This window comes from Thunnus thynnus, chromosome 23 (assembly GCF_963924715.1).
Source record: "Thunnus thynnus chromosome 23, fThuThy2.1, whole genome shotgun sequence".
Classification (NCBI taxonomy): domain Eukaryota; kingdom Metazoa; phylum Chordata; class Actinopteri; order Scombriformes; family Scombridae; genus Thunnus; species Thunnus thynnus.
Window position 1 is genome coordinate 15,316,565 of NC_089539.1, and position 17,851 is coordinate 15,334,415.

The following is a 17,851-nucleotide window of genomic DNA, read 5'->3' on the forward strand; positions in this document are numbered from 1 at the left end:
TTCCTTCCTTCCTTCCTTACTTCAGCTTCTTCCTCATCCTGGAAGTGTGAACATTGTTCTTTGTGTTTTTCTTTTTCTTCATGTGGTAAGGGTCTGGTAGATTCTCTCCTTGGCTGGGTGATCCCTGCAGTGGACCTTTGGTTTACTCACCTTCCAGTGTGATTGAATTCTACCGGATGTAGAGTCACACACATTGATATGCCAAAGTATAGAGAATAATATGTAAAAAGCATGCACATTTAATCCCCATCTCCCTCATGGTGCTGAATTCAATTTAAACGTGTGCACATGCAGTTATGTGCATCTGTGTGTGTCAAATTGTGAAGTGTGTGCAAGTGAGCCTGTGTGTATGTGTGTTTGTAATGAGGACTGTGTGTGTGTGTGTGTGTGTGTGTGTGTGTGTGTGTGTGTGTGTGTGTGCAGACAGACAGACCACTGATGGTGATTGGCCATGAAGGTGGCTGGAGAAAAAGGATCTTATCACCCATCTGGTCGCAGCATTGGACTTCTAATCCACTCTGACAATATTTACCCAAGAACACACACACAGACGCCTGCAGGGCAATGCCAGCATGACAGACATTTTTTTTGTTGACTGTCTGTGTGTGTGTGTGAGTGTGTATGTATGAATATGAGACATTTTAATAATGTTTGCCAGTGTATCTGGTAGCCCCGTTGGATCTTTATGTACCTGTTGACTACCAACACGTTATGTACGTGTGTATGTTAATGTTAAGGTTACTTTATTGTCTCCCATTGGAGAAAATTGTCTTGGATGAAGGGAACTGCTGCATCAAACCAGACATTACAATAACAACACATTAAATAGGGACACATGTGCAAACATTAACCTGAGATAAAACAGCCGAGCAAATTAGTCACAAAGCCTTTCACACTGTTAAAACTTACAAAGAATCGCAGGCATATTTCTCAAAACATACACACCTTAGTACATAACTTACAAGCAGCAGCATATTGTACTTTATATGCTTACAAGCACACAAGCGATTGGTGGAACCTGCAGTTATCTTAGGGCCTCCCTGCTGTTCTGTCTGTCCTCCCGAAATTGCCCATTAATAATAGTTTAACTGACAGAGGGACGAATGAATGTTTATAACGGTTGTGCTTACACAAAGGGGCCCTGTAGCTCCTTCCAGACTTCATTAGCACATACTCAGAGTTCAACACATGGGAAGGGTCAGATAAAATCCTGTTGGCCTGCCAAATAGTAGACTGCTCAAGGATGTCTTGGGTAGTGAGGGGTGTGGGCGTTCCAATAATCTTCCCAGCCGTTTTAACCAGACTAAATATTTGAGCTTTAACATGACCGATAATTATATAATATATATAATGATATAATAATATATATTATATAATTAGCTAATATTAATACATAATATTCCTGCAGACACCAAAAACCCTAAATATTTGTAAGAAGTGACCTGTTTTATGTCATGGCCATGTATGGCAACATAGCTCTGGTCTCCAATTGATCTGTGATCTAACATAATTTCTTCAGTTTTATGTACATTAATGTGCAAGTGATGCTCATCACACCAGTCCATGAACCTGTCCACTCCAGATTTATAGCCGGCAATGTTGGAGTTACTTTTGAGTAAACTGAGGATAACAATGTCATCTGAGAATTTCATTACAAATTGATTAGCCTGGGAGCTGACACAATCATTCGTATACAGAGTAAACAAGAAGGGTGAACTAACACATCCTTTGGGGGGTGGGGGGGGGCTGCACTGCTTACTACTATATCAGAAAGTGTGTTTTGGTTAGAGCAGTTTGTGTAGATATAGGCCTCTATCCTGAAGCGTTACTTGACAATAATCATGTGGTCTACTCATGGGAATAAGTTCCTGTTCTCTCCAGCAGTTGCTCTGCTGCATGTTGAATGCTTATGGGATACTTTTTTTTTTTTCTAACCTTGACTATGGTAAGTGTAGGTCTTTCCCCTTTAGCAGTGATTTTTTTCATATCTCCATTTAACAAGGCGAGTTGACTAAGAACACATAGTTATTCACTGCAGAGGCCTGGGGGAGCAGTTGCAATGGGAGATGATGGTGTTATTTTTTTCAGCAGTAGAAATATTGTCTTATTTTATCCATGTGGGTTTCATGTCTGTTTTTTTTCCAATAAATCTAGTATGTTTTGATTCTCTCTCTCATTACAAGACACCATTAAGCAATTTGGGGTCTTCACATATCAAAATCAATCTCATTCTCAGTTTTATCTCTCCCTTCCTCACTCTCTCTCTTTCTTTTTGGACAGAAGTTCAGATCCCCATGTGCAGATGTTCATCCTCTACCAGAGGCAGTAAAATAATTAATAACTCTTCTCTCTTACGCAGTCAGTCATTTATGAATCATTCATCACTCCACCCCTGCAGGATACTGTCCTTTGCTTATCTTTCTCCATTTTCACTTCCATTTCTCTTTTCTGTTGAGAGGCAGGGCGTGTTGTACTTTTTAAACAAGAAACAATTTGTGTCAAATATTTAGCGTCTGTATTTGTCAATACCACAGAAAATGTTTCTTAATTTATTGTTCATGGCCTTAGTGGCAGAGAAGGCACTGAGTGCAAGCTTGGGTGTGTGTGCACTGTTAATCTATCCTGTCCATGTGTGTATGTGTCTGCATGCTGTATGTATGTAAGTATGAGAATTTCATCACTGATCTTTTCCCTTAATGTCTGCCACCCTCATCTTCTGCAGATGGCAAGCGACAGACGTTTCTTTTAGATGACATTCGAAAATAATTGGATAAGCACAGAGCATACACACACAGAGACACACACACACATTAACATGCCTACGCACGAGCACATAAATAGATACATATATACTGTACATATTCTCATATTTAATCATGCGTACACAAAGAATTTATGAATATGAGATGGAAGTAGTTGGTTTGAGGATAGAAGAAAGCGGAGGGAAGCAGAAAGAGAAAAAAGAGAGCAAGAAAGTTGTCAGTCAGGACCAATGAGTCGTCTCCTTTTGCCCGTCTGTCCCTGACTCTAATGGTGTCCCACATGCTGTGACACCTCCCTCGCATCATCAAAGCAGCGCAGGCTGGGGGGCAGCAGGGATCCATGTGTGTTTGTGCTCCCATGTGTGTTTGTGCGCGCGCGCGCTTTTTTGGGGCATGTGTGCGTTTCACCGATACCCCCCGGAGAGACCTCCAGCAGCGTGTGTCACCGAGAGCCCTTTTTTTTCTCCCTTCCACTGCCAAAGTGAGTAAGTGTAATGCACATGAGAGGAAACAGAAGTCTTCGAGTCACTTTCACACACACTTGCACACACACACACGCACGCCTCTGTGCACATACACACACACTTGGAGGGAAAACACTCCCACATACAGAGCAAGCGACATGCTTTTGCTCTCTCTCACAACGTGAAGACACACAGAGTGACAGTCGATATCATTACAAATATACATCATGTACCTTTTCTTAAGTGCCTAAACTAATACTCAATCTAATTATTAAATGTTATATCTTAATGTACAGCTAACCATCTGCTAGCTGCCCCTCACACTTAACATTTTTACCATTCCTTTGCTGCCAGTAGACATCAGTAAATGTCATAGATCACTTAATGTAGGTCTCAGTTTACTCAGCTGTATAAGTAATATCCTTGTAATGCAATATTGTGTTCCAGTGCCAGCCTCTACATCTATTAATGATCTGATAAGTTGACCAGGAAAAATAAACAACAACAGCTAAATACAATCAGTGGAAGTCAATTAATGTCATTATGCTCCGCTCCCTTGAGAAATCATTGTAGATTTTTTTTTTCTGTTGAGAGCAATCTTGTTTGTTGTTCATGTGGCTCATTTAGCTGGATTAATATTGATACTACTCACCAAAAGATCTAATCCATGGCAGGTGCTGTTTTCTGCCCAGCGGAAGAGAGGAAAATATCTCCACTTGTCACTAGTGTAGACGCTATATACATTTCAGCACAGTAACACTCATGTTGATTGACATTTTCTTTAAAAACACAAACGTACTGCTAAACACACAGAGTCACTGCAGTGTTTGTCCAGTCTGTTGAATTAAGTCAATCTTAGTTCTGCTCTCAGTCAGGTTTAATTTGAATTACACAGCTTAACAAAAATAAAGACTGATTGCGAGCCACCCTGCCTCCTGATTTTTTCAGAACTCACAGTGCTGTCGTAACAATTAAACTGATTAAAAAGAGGGAAGTATGGCTCATAATTTGTGGTTACTAACAAGTTTGTTGAACAAAAATGAGAGAGGATACTGCGGTAAACCTTTGGGGTTTTTTTTTCAAATAGTTTATAATTGATTGATACAAAATCTATGATTTTGCCAAATAAAATGTTCCTGTAACTGTTGCATTCCTTCTATAACCACAAATTTTTTGTCGAAGTGAACAGAGCTGAGCAATTTTAAGTGTCCCAGATGGTCAGGTTTTCCTTTTTATTGAAAAAAATATAACTCAAGTCTAAGTATTTCTTAACCTTGGTCAAAGTCTCAGTAACTGCTGCAAGTGTTCTGTGTCTCTGCACTGCAGTGTCAGCACACACAACGCACATTATCAAGAGGTTTACTCAAGAAGACAGTTAACTTGCAAGTGAGTTCATACATACAGCGCATACATTTAACGCGTCTACATACATAAATCCACACACCTCATGCACACTTTTAATAGGAAATGCAATCTCCAGCCTTTATCTCTTCATGTCACACACACAAGCCATACGAGAAGCTGTCACTGATGTCACATCACAACGCTGGGTTTGTTTGCTGTGTTGATTGGACGGCCTCGACTCATACCTGTCTGCTGTTTGCCTAAGCCAATGGTCTCTTATCTTATCAAGGGTTAATTTGAAGTAACTATAATGGGGAGAAAAGGGCATATTCACCAGCACATACAAAATGAAGCTCAGAATTACTTTGATATAATGAGTTTCTGGAATACAGTCTGTGCATAGTAAAGTTTAGAGCTTAAATTGGCCTTAATGTGGGGAATATGCAAATATATTCCTCTTTGAAATTAACACCATTGCTGTAACAACTATAGAATATTTTCCACTTAACTGGAAAACTTGCATATCCAAGCTACTTCACCATTGTGGAAGTAATTTTTTCAGTTTATATTAGTGTACCACTCCAGCAGATTTTCCAGTCAGTCCACATTTTCAGCTACTTTTCTTGGTATTGTTATTTTAAATGCGCTTAGGTTTGGGCAAATCTACTTTGTGTGAATGAACCAGTGAACAAACAAGTACAAAAGGTTCGGAGCTACATATTACTTTTTGTGTATTCCACCTCCTATCAGTTTTGGGAAATATCAGTCAGAAGTATCACTCATATTGAGGGAAGACAGATGAACAGGTTATTTCAGCCTTAGTTTAGACTTGCTGCCTCTCTGTCCCTAGTTGTGTGTGTGTGTGTGCGAGCATGCATGCATGTGTGACCTTCAGAAGGGCAGGAAGAGTAACTGGGGAGCTGGCTTTGACTGCGGCACATCGATCGTGGACCCCTGCATTCTCCTGCTCAACAGTCACTCTTTGTACACACACTCACACACACACACACACACACACACACACACAAACTCGCCTCATTGACCAAATAGACTTACATATGAGTGACGGGGCCAATTTCTCTCCCTTTCCTCCCCTTGCTAATTTATGGCCATTGATCTACACTGGGCTGAATTTATATACACTCATCATGCTCTGTTGCTCTCTCTCTCTTTCACACTCACATACACACAGGTCTTTTGTGTGGTTCACAGTGCAGTTCACTGACACATGCTCTTGCTGTCTCAGCACAAGTGGCGAGAAGAAAGTACAAGACCATGCTGAAGGACTCGGAAAGTGTGTGAAGTTGAACTAATAGTTTTCTTTTGTGTGTAATGTAAGTACTGGTGCCATTTGCCTGATTATGTTGGTATGAAGTGACATCACCTTGGAGTACAGTTCAGTGTATGTGTGCACAAGTAGGTCACACGAATAATGACACATTTGTGACTACCCACAGGAAGGTCAGGCTCAAGGGCTCTTCAACGAGGTATCAATATGGCGACTTCTTTCTCTTCTTCTCTGGTGAAATGAGGGTCCACCTCTGCTGGCCCTGTTTGGTACAATTGTGATTGTTAATGGTATATTCTGTAGACTCAGACATGTCTCCATGCTCAGCAGACAGCCAGGTGGTTGGTGAGAGTGAGCGGAGCAGAGAGCAGATTCTCCAGACCCTGAGTGACCTGTCCAGGGGCTTCCAGGACATTGCCGACCGCTGTCTCCTGGTATTGCACCTGGAGGTCAGGTATGCAGAAAAAACTCACTCACACATTTCACAGAAATAGGAGAAATATAAACTTTAACAGATTTTTTGTTTTGTTACATTTGTTTTCTAGTGTTCATGTTACTGTTTGAGCTGACAGATAGCCTCAGATTCTCAGGCAGGACCTTTCTAAACACTTCAGTCTAAAATTGAAAGTACTGTAATGGTTTTTCTTTTTGGAACAACCTGCCTGATGAACCTAGAGCAGCAGAATCTGTACTTTCAATCTCTTTAAGATTTTCAATCTTATTTTTAATGGCAGCATCGTCTATCATGTTATTATTCAATTTCTGTTGTTAAATTGAAGTGGATTTTAGAAGGGGACTTGAAAAACATTTATGAATTAGATGTTGACTGTTGGATGTTGCTTATTTGTGTACCTTTTTAAGGAAATCATAGAACTTTAAGCCACTATGTGGAAACATAGTGTTTAAATTGAATCGGGTTGTGTGAGGTTGACCTATTATTGGTTTGAAAATTGATGTTACATCGCTGAATGTTTCAGGGTCATAATTCATTTTCTTCAAGGTAACAAATAAACACCTTTTGAAAGACCGTCAGGTGTAGACCAAAGAAACCACGTAGCTGTAGAAAATTATATTGTTCCTTCACCCACTCTCACCTTCGTCTGACGAAAACTGGTATCAGTGAGTTGATATTACTCATCCATATCCCTCCCGACTTTATGAAGCAGATAATTTGAGGTTGAGTTTGAATAATTTACCAACCAGTTACAATAAACATAAAACACAAGCTTAGAGGACGTGTCACTAAATCATATGGACAAAAAGAACATGTAGTATCACACTTCTACACTAAATGACAGTTTGGGAAGTTCAGGAATTAAAACCATGTACTGGATATGTGTTCTGAATGTCATTATCCAAGTTAATTTACCACACCATGTACTTTCTCCCCCCACAATCACTAATAGTCCTCCATCATCCCTCTCCCTTTCCTTCCATCCCTTCATGTACCACTATTTCCCCGTAGACTATTGTGTAACTTATGCAATATTGTTTATGATTTCAGTAGAAAACCCTCCCTGAGGCTGATGTCTAGCTATATGCTACACTCCATTGACTCTCCCCATCTAGCAAATTTCCCCTGATAGTGGTACCAGCTAAATGAAGCCATGAGGAAGGGAGCAAGAGGGGAGGGTGGAAGAGATGGGAGAGAGATGAGTGTGGGGGTTAAAGAAGGGAGATACAGTAGCTAAGTGGGAAAAATGATTGAATAAAGTGAGACGGAAGTGAGATGGAGGTTTTGAAAATGCGGTGTAGTTGTTGGCTTTGCCTTAGGGGGAAGAGACATTCACCCATATCATTTTATACCTTTCTGCTCGGGGCACTGTGATTATGGAATTATGAGAGTATTGACTCCTTGCGTCTAGACAGAAATGAGCCTTATATGGACTTAAAGATAGTCACCAAGGACCTCAGACTATGATGTAAGGTTTTAGATGGACAAAGAGAAGTATAATATTGTTAAAGGATAGGTTAAGATCTTTAAAAAGTTCTAAAAGTAATATTAAAGATACACAATGTGATATATGGACATTAAATGTGAACATGGAAAAAAAGAGATTGGGTTGTTTTGTTTCTCATAGATGAGTTTTATTTTCATCCAGAGCTAGGAAAATGGTATGTTACGTAACAGTGATCAAGAAGTAAAATTAATTTAAAATGCAATTAGAACATTCTAACATTTTCTGATATTCTTTTGTAAAGTCAGATCAGCCTGTTGATCATGAGCCCATATACAAAAGATTACACTTGTGTAATTTGACCTGAAATTACACAAGAAAAATCTTGCCAAGAAAAGGGTTCTCAACCCACAGTTACTCCACTGGAACTGTTTACTGGGCAACATCAACATCTTCATTCAGTTATCCCTCGGAAGAAGCAAGAATTACAATACAATAATGTAATTAAATACTTTTGAAGCCACAATTCACCATTGTTTTCAGACATGAAGAAGTTATTGTATGAAGGAGATTCACATAAATTCTCAGGCTGTTGAATTGCAGCACAAGAGCTGAAGTGGAAGACTTTTTTATTGGCTTTAGGATGGAAATGTACTCGATGTTGAAGTCTTTTTATACCTCTAAGAGTTATACAGCATATTTGTACTCAATGCTGGAGTCTTTTTTACACCTCTAAGTGGTGTACAGTATATTTAGCACTGTGCTCTACAGGTTGCCCTCAACTAATCAGATTTCGTCGCTGAGTAGAATCCAGCAGTGATATAGTGGTAGCTTAAGAAGTTGTTATATTATGAGTGCTCTAAATGTAATGATTTCTGTAGCAATTATAGGTTTTAGAGTAGGTATACACATTAGTGGGGCTTGAGGAGTAAGAAGACTCAGTGCCCTTGAAAATGCTGTTATTCTCTAAATTCTCCAAATACACCTGAAAAATACTCACCTTTTTATAAGAGGCTCTTTTCTCTCTGTCTTTGTCCATGCTGCCCTCCAAGAATTAGATATCTGAATTAAAGATATCAACAGAGAACTGGGAGGAGATTTGGGTGACACTACTGGGCATTATAACAAAATCAGCAGGGGCATAGAGAACATATTTAAATATTTTTCCAACATCTAATTTCTCACCTTCTCTTTTATCTCCCTGCCACACGCTGCCAATGCCAGAGTGCATTGTTTCCATTACCTGATCCCCCTGACCAAGCAAGGCAATTATGCCATTGTGGCGAATGTGGAGAGCATGGACTACGACCCACTGGTGGTCAAACTCAACAAGGACATCTCTGCCATAGAGGAAGCCATGGGGGCTGCCCTGCAGCAGCACAAGTTTCAGTACATCTTCGAAGGTCAGCAAGGACTGCTCTGCTGGATTTAAGTATACTAGACTGCCTGGTCTGTGTGAGAAATACAGCTCACCTACCCTTTTTCAAGCTAAAGCTAATCTTTGTGATATAGATTTATGGAGCGTGTTCAATATCAGAGCCCACCTGTAAAATGTTTGCAGGTACTTGTTGATACTTTGATGTTTTTTTTTATCCATTTCTCCCTCTCCTTCCCCTTTTAATGCCCCTCTCTCCTTTGATTTTTTTTTCTGACCACCATCATCTTCTCTTTCTATTTCTCTTGTTCCCTCACATCCCTTTCCCCCCACCAGGTCTGGGTCATCTTATCTCCTGCATTCTGATCAATGGGGCCCAGTATTTTAAGAGGATCAGCGAGTCTGGCATCAAGAAGATGTGCAGGAACATCTTTGTCCTCCAACAGAACCTCACCAACATCACCATGTCCAGGGAGGCCGACCTCGACTTTGCCAGGTCAGAGTCTTTTCACATTTTCACGGGGTCAAGGGGAACTGCAGCTCACCTGGAGCATTTTTTTGGGGGAGTTCACAACTGGAATGCACCCACATGTCAATACCATAGATTGAGCCAGCATTGCTTCAGTTGTATAACAGGTTCACACCAATATGGGCTTGTAAAGGGTGATAGCCTTGGACTAAAGTAACTGGTGGCAAACATTCAGTGTCTCTAAATTATTTTCTTGCCAACACTTTTTTAAGTCCTTGCTGTTTTCTCTTGAGTGTTGCTGTTGTCATGGTGATAAAGCCTCTGATACCAAAGGACTCTCCCTTGAAATAATAATTATAATCGTAAAAATAATAATATTAACACATATTTATGTTGGATCTGCAGTGTAGTAGAATCATTCCAAATTTAACATTTCTCAGTCATACTGTATAATAAATTTCACTGCATTATGAAGCCATCAAATCATAAAATGGACAATACTGACCGGCTGCTACAGTTTTTCAGCCTAAGTCAGTTAAAGTACATACCTGCACTGACACACACACAAACGTGTACTATGTCAGACAGCAACAATGTCAATGCACGAGGCAGACAGATGGTCAAACAGATTGTCAACCGCACTGTGTGTCTGTGTGCATGCAGTTGTTGGTGTTTATTTATGACTCATACATTTATATTTTGTGAGTCTACCTGCTGTTGGTCCAATACTGACCATCCTTGACAGGCAAGGGGGAAATCAGTGCTCAGATATCTTTGTGTGCAAGATGGAGGAAAGGAGCAGGAGAGAAAAGGAGGCAAAGAAAGAGACAGAGACAGAAAAAGAGAGATTAATAGTATTCATATGTTTTTTTTTCCCTCTTTCAGAAGCTTGTGTCCTTGACAGGAGAGAGAACGTGAGAGGAGGGGTGATGGAAAGACGGAGAAAGAAGGGAGGGCTTGTGGGGAGGAAAATTGAAAAACTAACTGAAAGGAAGTCACAGAAAAGATGTCTTTCATAGGAAAGGCATAGAATGGACTTAGAGAAGACTGTATGGATAGGAGATAGAATAGAGTAGTCAGAGATGAAGGCTAGAAAGGTACAGATGGAGATATAGGGGAAAAAACAGGAAGATGTAATGAGACAAGTATGACAGGAGAAAGATAAAATGTTATCAGCTTGAATTGCAGACGTAACAGCTTTGTTTTCAGCTGTCAATGGGTATCATCTTTTTCCACTATTTCTTTCCTTGTCTTGCTTTTTCTTGTCTTGCTTTTTCTTTTTTCTTCATGTTAGTCATTATAGATTACTCAGTAAAAGCAACAAAAGAGGAAAAACAGACACTTTTAATTGTTCCAAAAACTTGAGGTTTTGGCCATGACAACCTTCTCACATGATCCTCAATGAAGGTTTTGACTGTGAGGACCTGATAAAGGCCAACTTTGATGTTTCAGAACAATAAGAAGTTTATTCTTATCTTTTGTTCCTTCCAGTGAATTTCTTTTTAAGGCAGCACCTCAGATATCTCTTAAAACACTTTTGCTTACCTTCTCAGTCTTTCTGCGTCTATTGTAACATTTGTTAAAAAATTCGTTCACTGCGGCCAGCCTTGTTTTCATGCTGTGTTCTAGGGTTAATTAGCTTCTTTTCACGGTTCTCAGCATCGTTATGAGTGTGTCATACGATTGAGTGGATGAGTGTCTATGTGCTGTTGGTGTATGGACATTGCTATTGTTTTGTATGCCGCTACTGCAAGCCAAGTTTCGCTCAGGGAAAAAAACAAAAATGTAAACCGAAATGACCTGGGGCCTCATTTATAAAACAATGCAAAGGATCCATACTAAAAACGTACCTGCACACAAAAGCCAAAAATGGTGTGCCCCAAAAGATGATCAGATTTATCAAACCATGTGCACACACACCTGAACACAATGTTTTCTTTATAAATCACAGTCCACCTGGAAATGTGCACACGTGGATCAGCCTCATATCCAACCTCTTTCACTCCCACAACTAAACATAAATGGTCAATGCATGAATATTGATGTAGGTCTAAGCTACATGCTGTTCATGTGGAGAATGGCAGCAGTGTTAGAAACAGAAGAAAGTTTGAGAGGCTGACAGCTGCAGCAGCTGGTAATGAAGTCGGTGCAACAAATGAAACAATTTTTGAAATTAAACAAAGTGGTCAGACATGGAGGTAGATGCCAAGAAGTGCACTGCTGCACACTGTCAATATATGGAGTTGTGGAGACACGGTATTCATTTATATTTACTCCAGCATACAGGAGTTTCTCAAATTAACAAAATCCATAGATGAGTGCAGGTGGTGAAGATGTGCCGGTGAGATGACTGGAGAAGGCAGAGTGTGTTGTGGCAGTCACCACAAAGTCTCCAGCGTGCTCTGTAAACCTGACAGCACAGTTGTGTTTACTGCAGCGATTTTACTCACAAAAACTCCTATATGAAAACTAAAATCATACTTGGTGATATATGCACAGTATTAGAAGATATTATTAAAAATCTATTGGCGCTCTCTGCAATTCTTTAAAGTTATTATGTCATGTTGGATTTCTACAACTGATGATGATAATTTCATCAGTTTGTTAACATGGCTGAGGTGAAAATGAATCCATATTTTCGCATTCATTAATATCGGGGAAAGGTAAGCCGGCCCTCTCCTCTGCGCTCTGGGGTTTGGGAATGTGATGGTGAGACAGTATGTTGCGCTCAATATTTCATCAATAGTTAATCATAGATGGAATTGGTTAAGATTTAAGTTGGCTTATATCTTTTAAAATTTAAAGGTGCTTATGGAATAGTTACAGCGCAAGAACAAGTAACACTACTGGCTTGAATGTTTATGTGACAGTGGATCTATAATTAACATTTGATATTAAGTGAAATGTGTGAGAAGAATCATTATACAATCTGACTTCAATTCACCACCTCACCATCTGTGTCGCCAGTTTCCCGTGTCTCAAATGTTCGTACGCATAGGTCAGAGTTTCCACACAGGTGCATACATTCTCCCATCAAGTTTGTTTTTATAGATCCCAACTTTTGTGTGAGAAGTGGTGTACGCCTCTTTCAGGCCCTGTTTTGTGCAAAGGCAACGGTTATAAATGAGGCCCCTGAACTGTACTGGATGTGGAGGACCATTGATTAGTATGTTATTTCTACCCTCTGTCGACTTTGATTATGGAGAAATGCCAGTGATGGCTTTCCTGTCTTATCTCTCTTTCTCCCAATCTCTCTGATTACGAGGCGTGGGTAGTGTGGATGTGTTGATTGGGAATTGCAGAGCACATTGTTTACACATTCATGGCTTTTTGGATTGGCTGTCCTCTGGCTTGAAGACACACCAACTCTAGCAAACACACACACACACACACGCACAAACCCACACACACAGTCGCACACACACATGTAATATGTGTCCCTTGCTCTCACCCATGCACAGACACTCAGTCAAACCAATCAGCATTTTGAAATCACCATATTTATGTGTAGGACCTGAATATTCATAAAGTATGCTATGTAGTTCACACCTGCTAGTGTTACTGACCATACGGCCCAAATGAGAGAGTAATTTGACCATGAAAATAAGATAGAATTATGCATTTTTGGCTTTTCTGAGAGGTCACTATTAATTTTAATGTCTTTGAGGTAAGTAATATTTTCAGGCTTCTAAACTGTTTAAATCCAGATCAGATCTTTTTCAGAAGATGTACACTGATACACAATCATTTCTAACACTGTGAAACATAAATATACAATACATGCTAAACTGTATACAGTAAGCGCATCGAAATGCACACATCAGTGTTTCCCACAGGTTGAGAATTAAGTTGTGGTGGTGGGTGGTGCAGCGTGTGACCAATGTGCATGCAGAGACTCATGCAGTTCAGAGGGGGAGAGTGTAACCCAGGTTTTTTTCTCTAGCTACAATTTACAGATGTCCTATAAACGCCTCACATGCAGGCTGTTGGTAGATGCTAGCTAGGTGGCTGCACACAGAGAAGCCTCTTATAATAATAACAATAATAATAATAATAATGATAATAATAATAACTTTATTTGTACTAATTTTATTTGTCGCACCTTTCATATAAGAAATGCAGCTCAAAGTGCTTTACAACAAAATAAATTGCATGCACCAAATTCTCCACATGAAAAAATGAACATAAAAAAATGTAAACAAAACAAAAATCATTAATGTAACATAAGATGCAAAATAAAACCCACTTAATTTGAGAATTAATAAGTGAAAACTCAGAAAGTATTTCGCCATGTGTACACAATTTATAAGGTGAACTAGGTCTCTGAAGCCATGAGCATAACAGCACCTCCCTTTTCCCACATGACACAGACTCACCACCGGTCTTGGTTAACCTAAATGAGCCTCTTTCATCTTACCCCAGAACGTCTTCCCACGGGTTTAACCTCACTGTGGGTCGTTTATGTGTCGGGCACAATCTGAAGTTGCCCCAGAAAAAAACACCCGTAGTGGCGTTGTGGGGGTTAAAAAAACACACCACAGTCTTTTTTTTCAAACTTACCAACCACTGACCTCAGCATCTAGGTGCTAGTCCCTTAGTGTACCTTGGCGTTACGTTACATTACGCTACCTAACCAATGTTAACGCCATGGTAGCGACTTGCCTGTGACGGCACTTAATTATGCATATCTTTAAGCCTTAATAAAATGTAAACAGGTGAGTTATATAAAAATTCAACCCCCGTACTGTTGTCATGAACAGAGAAATTAGTTATAGAGACCAAAACCATTTTTTGTACCAGGCTGTAAACATTTTTATTTCTGTTGTTAAGTTGGGCATTTCAACATGGGGGCCTATCGGGATTGATTTGCTTCTGGAGCCAGCCTCAAGTGGCCATTCAAGGAACTGCAGTTTTTGACACTTCATGTTAGCTTCATTTTTCAGCCCTGGAGGTTGCTGCTTGGTCAAAACCGAGTGATTTTATCTACCTGTGCGGGCTGCTTAAGTAAAGTAGGAAACAGTGCATGTAAACTTTGCTCATTTCCTTTATTAAACCAGGAAAAATTCTTGTTTTCAACAATAAATACAAACAGCGTAAACAGGCTAAGACAATGGTCACATGCTACAAAAGAGTATACAAGATGCCCAGTGAGGTGCAATGAAAATAAACAGACAAAATCCAGTTAAGATGCATAAACTGGCAGGATTTTAGAAATTTTCTGAATATAAAATAGAGTAAGAACAATAAGTTTCAAAGCAAATACACTGACCAAGAGTATTGTTTTCCAGATCCTATAAAACTGACTTGAATTCACCATCAGCTCTGACAGTTTAAAGTCTGTTTGTACATTGTTGTACATTGTATAAGATAATCACAGCCTGTAATAGAATGTAAAGCACATTACAGTACAGTATCCAACATCTTTAGACACTGGGTAGGTGCATTCATAAAGAGCAGATGTTTCTGTCAGTTGGTCCCAGAGTCTGAAGCTCTAATATATTAAGTTATATTAAAGTTAACTGATTGACAGAGTGAATTGTTTTACAGCTGGATCTTCTATATGTCATAGATGTTGACTGATAGACTCCAGGTGATGATTAAACTCTATATGTACGTATATGACGTAATAGTTTTGTTGTAATACGTATGTATATGATGTAATAGTTTTGTCATAAAAATGCTGAGACCCACCAGAATCAGCAGGGAAGTGAGAAAAAAGCTGAATATTCATCAGTATTTTATGACCACCTCTGGAGAAAAAGAGCAAAATGAAGAAAGGAAGTGATCACAGCAGGAAGCTTGCTTTTGAGAAAGGCTGCAGATGCTTGCCTGTATACCGTGTACTTTATGTTCTTATGTGTGTGCATGTCAGTGTGTGTAGGCTGTTTTTCTGCATCTGTGTGCTCATATGGGAAAGAGAGAGGCAGAGGGAGAGACCTGGACAAGGGCACAGTAATAATCATTGATCTGAGTTAAAACTAAGGAGAGGCCCGGTAACGGGTACTGCAGAACTCATGGAGACACACACTCTCACCTCTCTCTCTCTCTCTCTCTCTCTCTCTCTCTCTCTCTCTCTCTCTCTCTCTCTCTCTCTCTCTCTGCCATAGATTGTGAAGAAGGATATGGAAACAGTGCCACCTTGTGGCCAAATCCGTGTTTATACACAGTATAATGCTGTGAAAGCGTTCAGTATGTCCAAATTTAATGTTGCACAGGGTGTTAAAACTCAAATGTGTGTATGAGAGAATGTGTGTTTTTGTATAGTGAGGTCCTATGGCGGTCTCGTGTCTCTCAGTCAGGAGTTTGGCATCAAGATCAGCACGCGGGTCAAGGTCAAACACACACGTGCACCTACACGCTGACACACAAGTGGACACACACAGACCATCTGCTCAGACACAGTTCAGGGGCTCAGTCCTATTCTGCAGACCTGTGTGTCACCGCAATGTCAAAATCACATCTGTGTATTGTGTGTGTGCGTGCTTGTGTGTGTGTTTGTGTGTGTGCATTGACTGCACCCTCAGCCTTGTCACTCCATTGATCTCTATTGTCCTATGTGTCCACCTCTCTCTCTCTGTCTGTCTCTCTACATGCTGATTTCTGATTTCTTGACAGAGGCAGAGATGAGATAAACAAGTGACTTTGGTGGTGAGTCTTTTATCTTAAACAGCAAAACAACAAAACTTTATCAGTGTTGCCTGGCAACAGTCCACTTCAGCCTATGGAGAAATTTTGGTCTTATTTTGCTTGGCAACAGATTTAGTATCCCTTAATAGAAATCCAAAATAATTAGCTGTCACTGAGATTTGAAGTCTAAGCACATATTGTTTGCTGCACAGCTTGATTAGCAAGTGACCTTAAAGCCTAAATTTAAAAAGATTGTTTTAACGTTGCAACTAAGACTTTTTTTGGTTTTTCCTCCTCTCACCTGTTTTTAACTTCCATTCTGCTTTACATGTGTCCTGATACCAAAGTGATACTGATTAATTTTCTGTTTATCGACAAATAATTTAAGATGATATGTAAGCTAAAGTTTGTAACAATTTGGGTCCGTGTGGAAGAAGACGATGGTCAAAAACTCACAGCCACACTGGTACTGGGATTTCCACAATGCTCGTCGTGTATTACTAACATGCACATCAACCTTACCAAGCCCGGTTGAACAGCTACTATTTTATCATACATGAACAAAACAGAGGCCACACGTAACCTTAACCTTACACTTGAGTTGAGAGGCTAAAGGAAATAGGAGCTCAACAATATGTATCCATCCGTCCATGTGCGCCACCCGACTAACTCAAAGAACACAAGGCGCTGTCTGATGATGTTGCTTCTCTCGTATCTAGGCAACACAGTATGCCTTAAAGGTACATTTCACAATTTCGACTGGTTGATTGGCTTAATGTGATGAAGTCATAAAAAGCTTTGTCAAATGCAAAGGACATGAATGTAACTGCAGACTGGAACCATCTCCACTGGTCAACAAATTATACAATGACTGAGTAGCTAGATAAATGATCACTCTGTTGGAACAGTATTTTTTTTTTTACCACAGCACACCAGTAGAGAGGATGAGCTCCTAAAAGCAAATTCACCACACACTACAGACATGTTTTCCTCTGCAAGGTGTGAAAAAAAAAGTCCCACCACAAAGGTGAATTTAAATAAATGTTTGTCAGTGTAAATATCTCCTATGTCTGGCACAACAGCATTTAAGGTATGTTTTTTCCAGACACACACCCACACACAACAAACTCATAACACACACTATCGCACACACACACACATACGGTGGAGCTCTGAGCTGCCTAGTGACCCGTGTAGGCAGGTTGCAGTGCTGTCATAACATACCTAGCTAACTCGCAGGCCCCTTAGCCCGTAGCTAGGCTAAACACCAGTCTGACAGGCTCACTGTAGAGATGCCCCAGAGTTCAGCCCATCACCCCCACCTGTCTGCTGCTGGAAATTACTGCAGTGTGCGGCTGTGCTTGTGTGAAATGTGCAAGAGCCTTGTGTACTGTGTATTGTAAGTATACCGCCCTGGTGTCTGCGTGTAGATCTGGTGTGTGTGTGCGCACATCAGCAAATAAACTCTTTGGTTTTGTGTGTGTGCATGTGTGTGTGTGTATGTCGAGGTGACAGGCTGGTGCGTCTAGAGAGAATGTGGTAATAAGTACAGTTGACGGCCGTGTCAGGAGGTAGTGGGTGTCAACAGATAAAACTGTTTGTATTTAGGCCTGGCTTTGGTACA

At 40.1% G+C, this 17,851-nt stretch overlaps 1 protein-coding gene across 2 annotated transcripts in view; it reads left to right on the forward strand.

Annotated features, from left to right (window-relative positions):
* Positions 1 to 17,851, forward strand: part of exoc4 (exocyst complex component 4) — a 128,786-nt gene that overhangs the window by 102,568 nt on the left and 8,367 nt on the right. The window contains exons 17-19 of one of the 2 annotated variants that reach the window (XM_067582507.1): positions 6,186 to 6,312; positions 8,981 to 9,159; positions 9,468 to 9,627. In XM_067582507.1, the coding sequence (XP_067438608.1) occupies positions 6,186 to 6,312; positions 8,981 to 9,159; positions 9,468 to 9,627 (466 nt within the window). The remainder of the gene's footprint in view (positions 1 to 6,185; positions 6,313 to 8,980; positions 9,160 to 9,467; positions 9,628 to 17,851) is intronic. The other variant, XM_067582508.1, reaches the window with a different exon arrangement.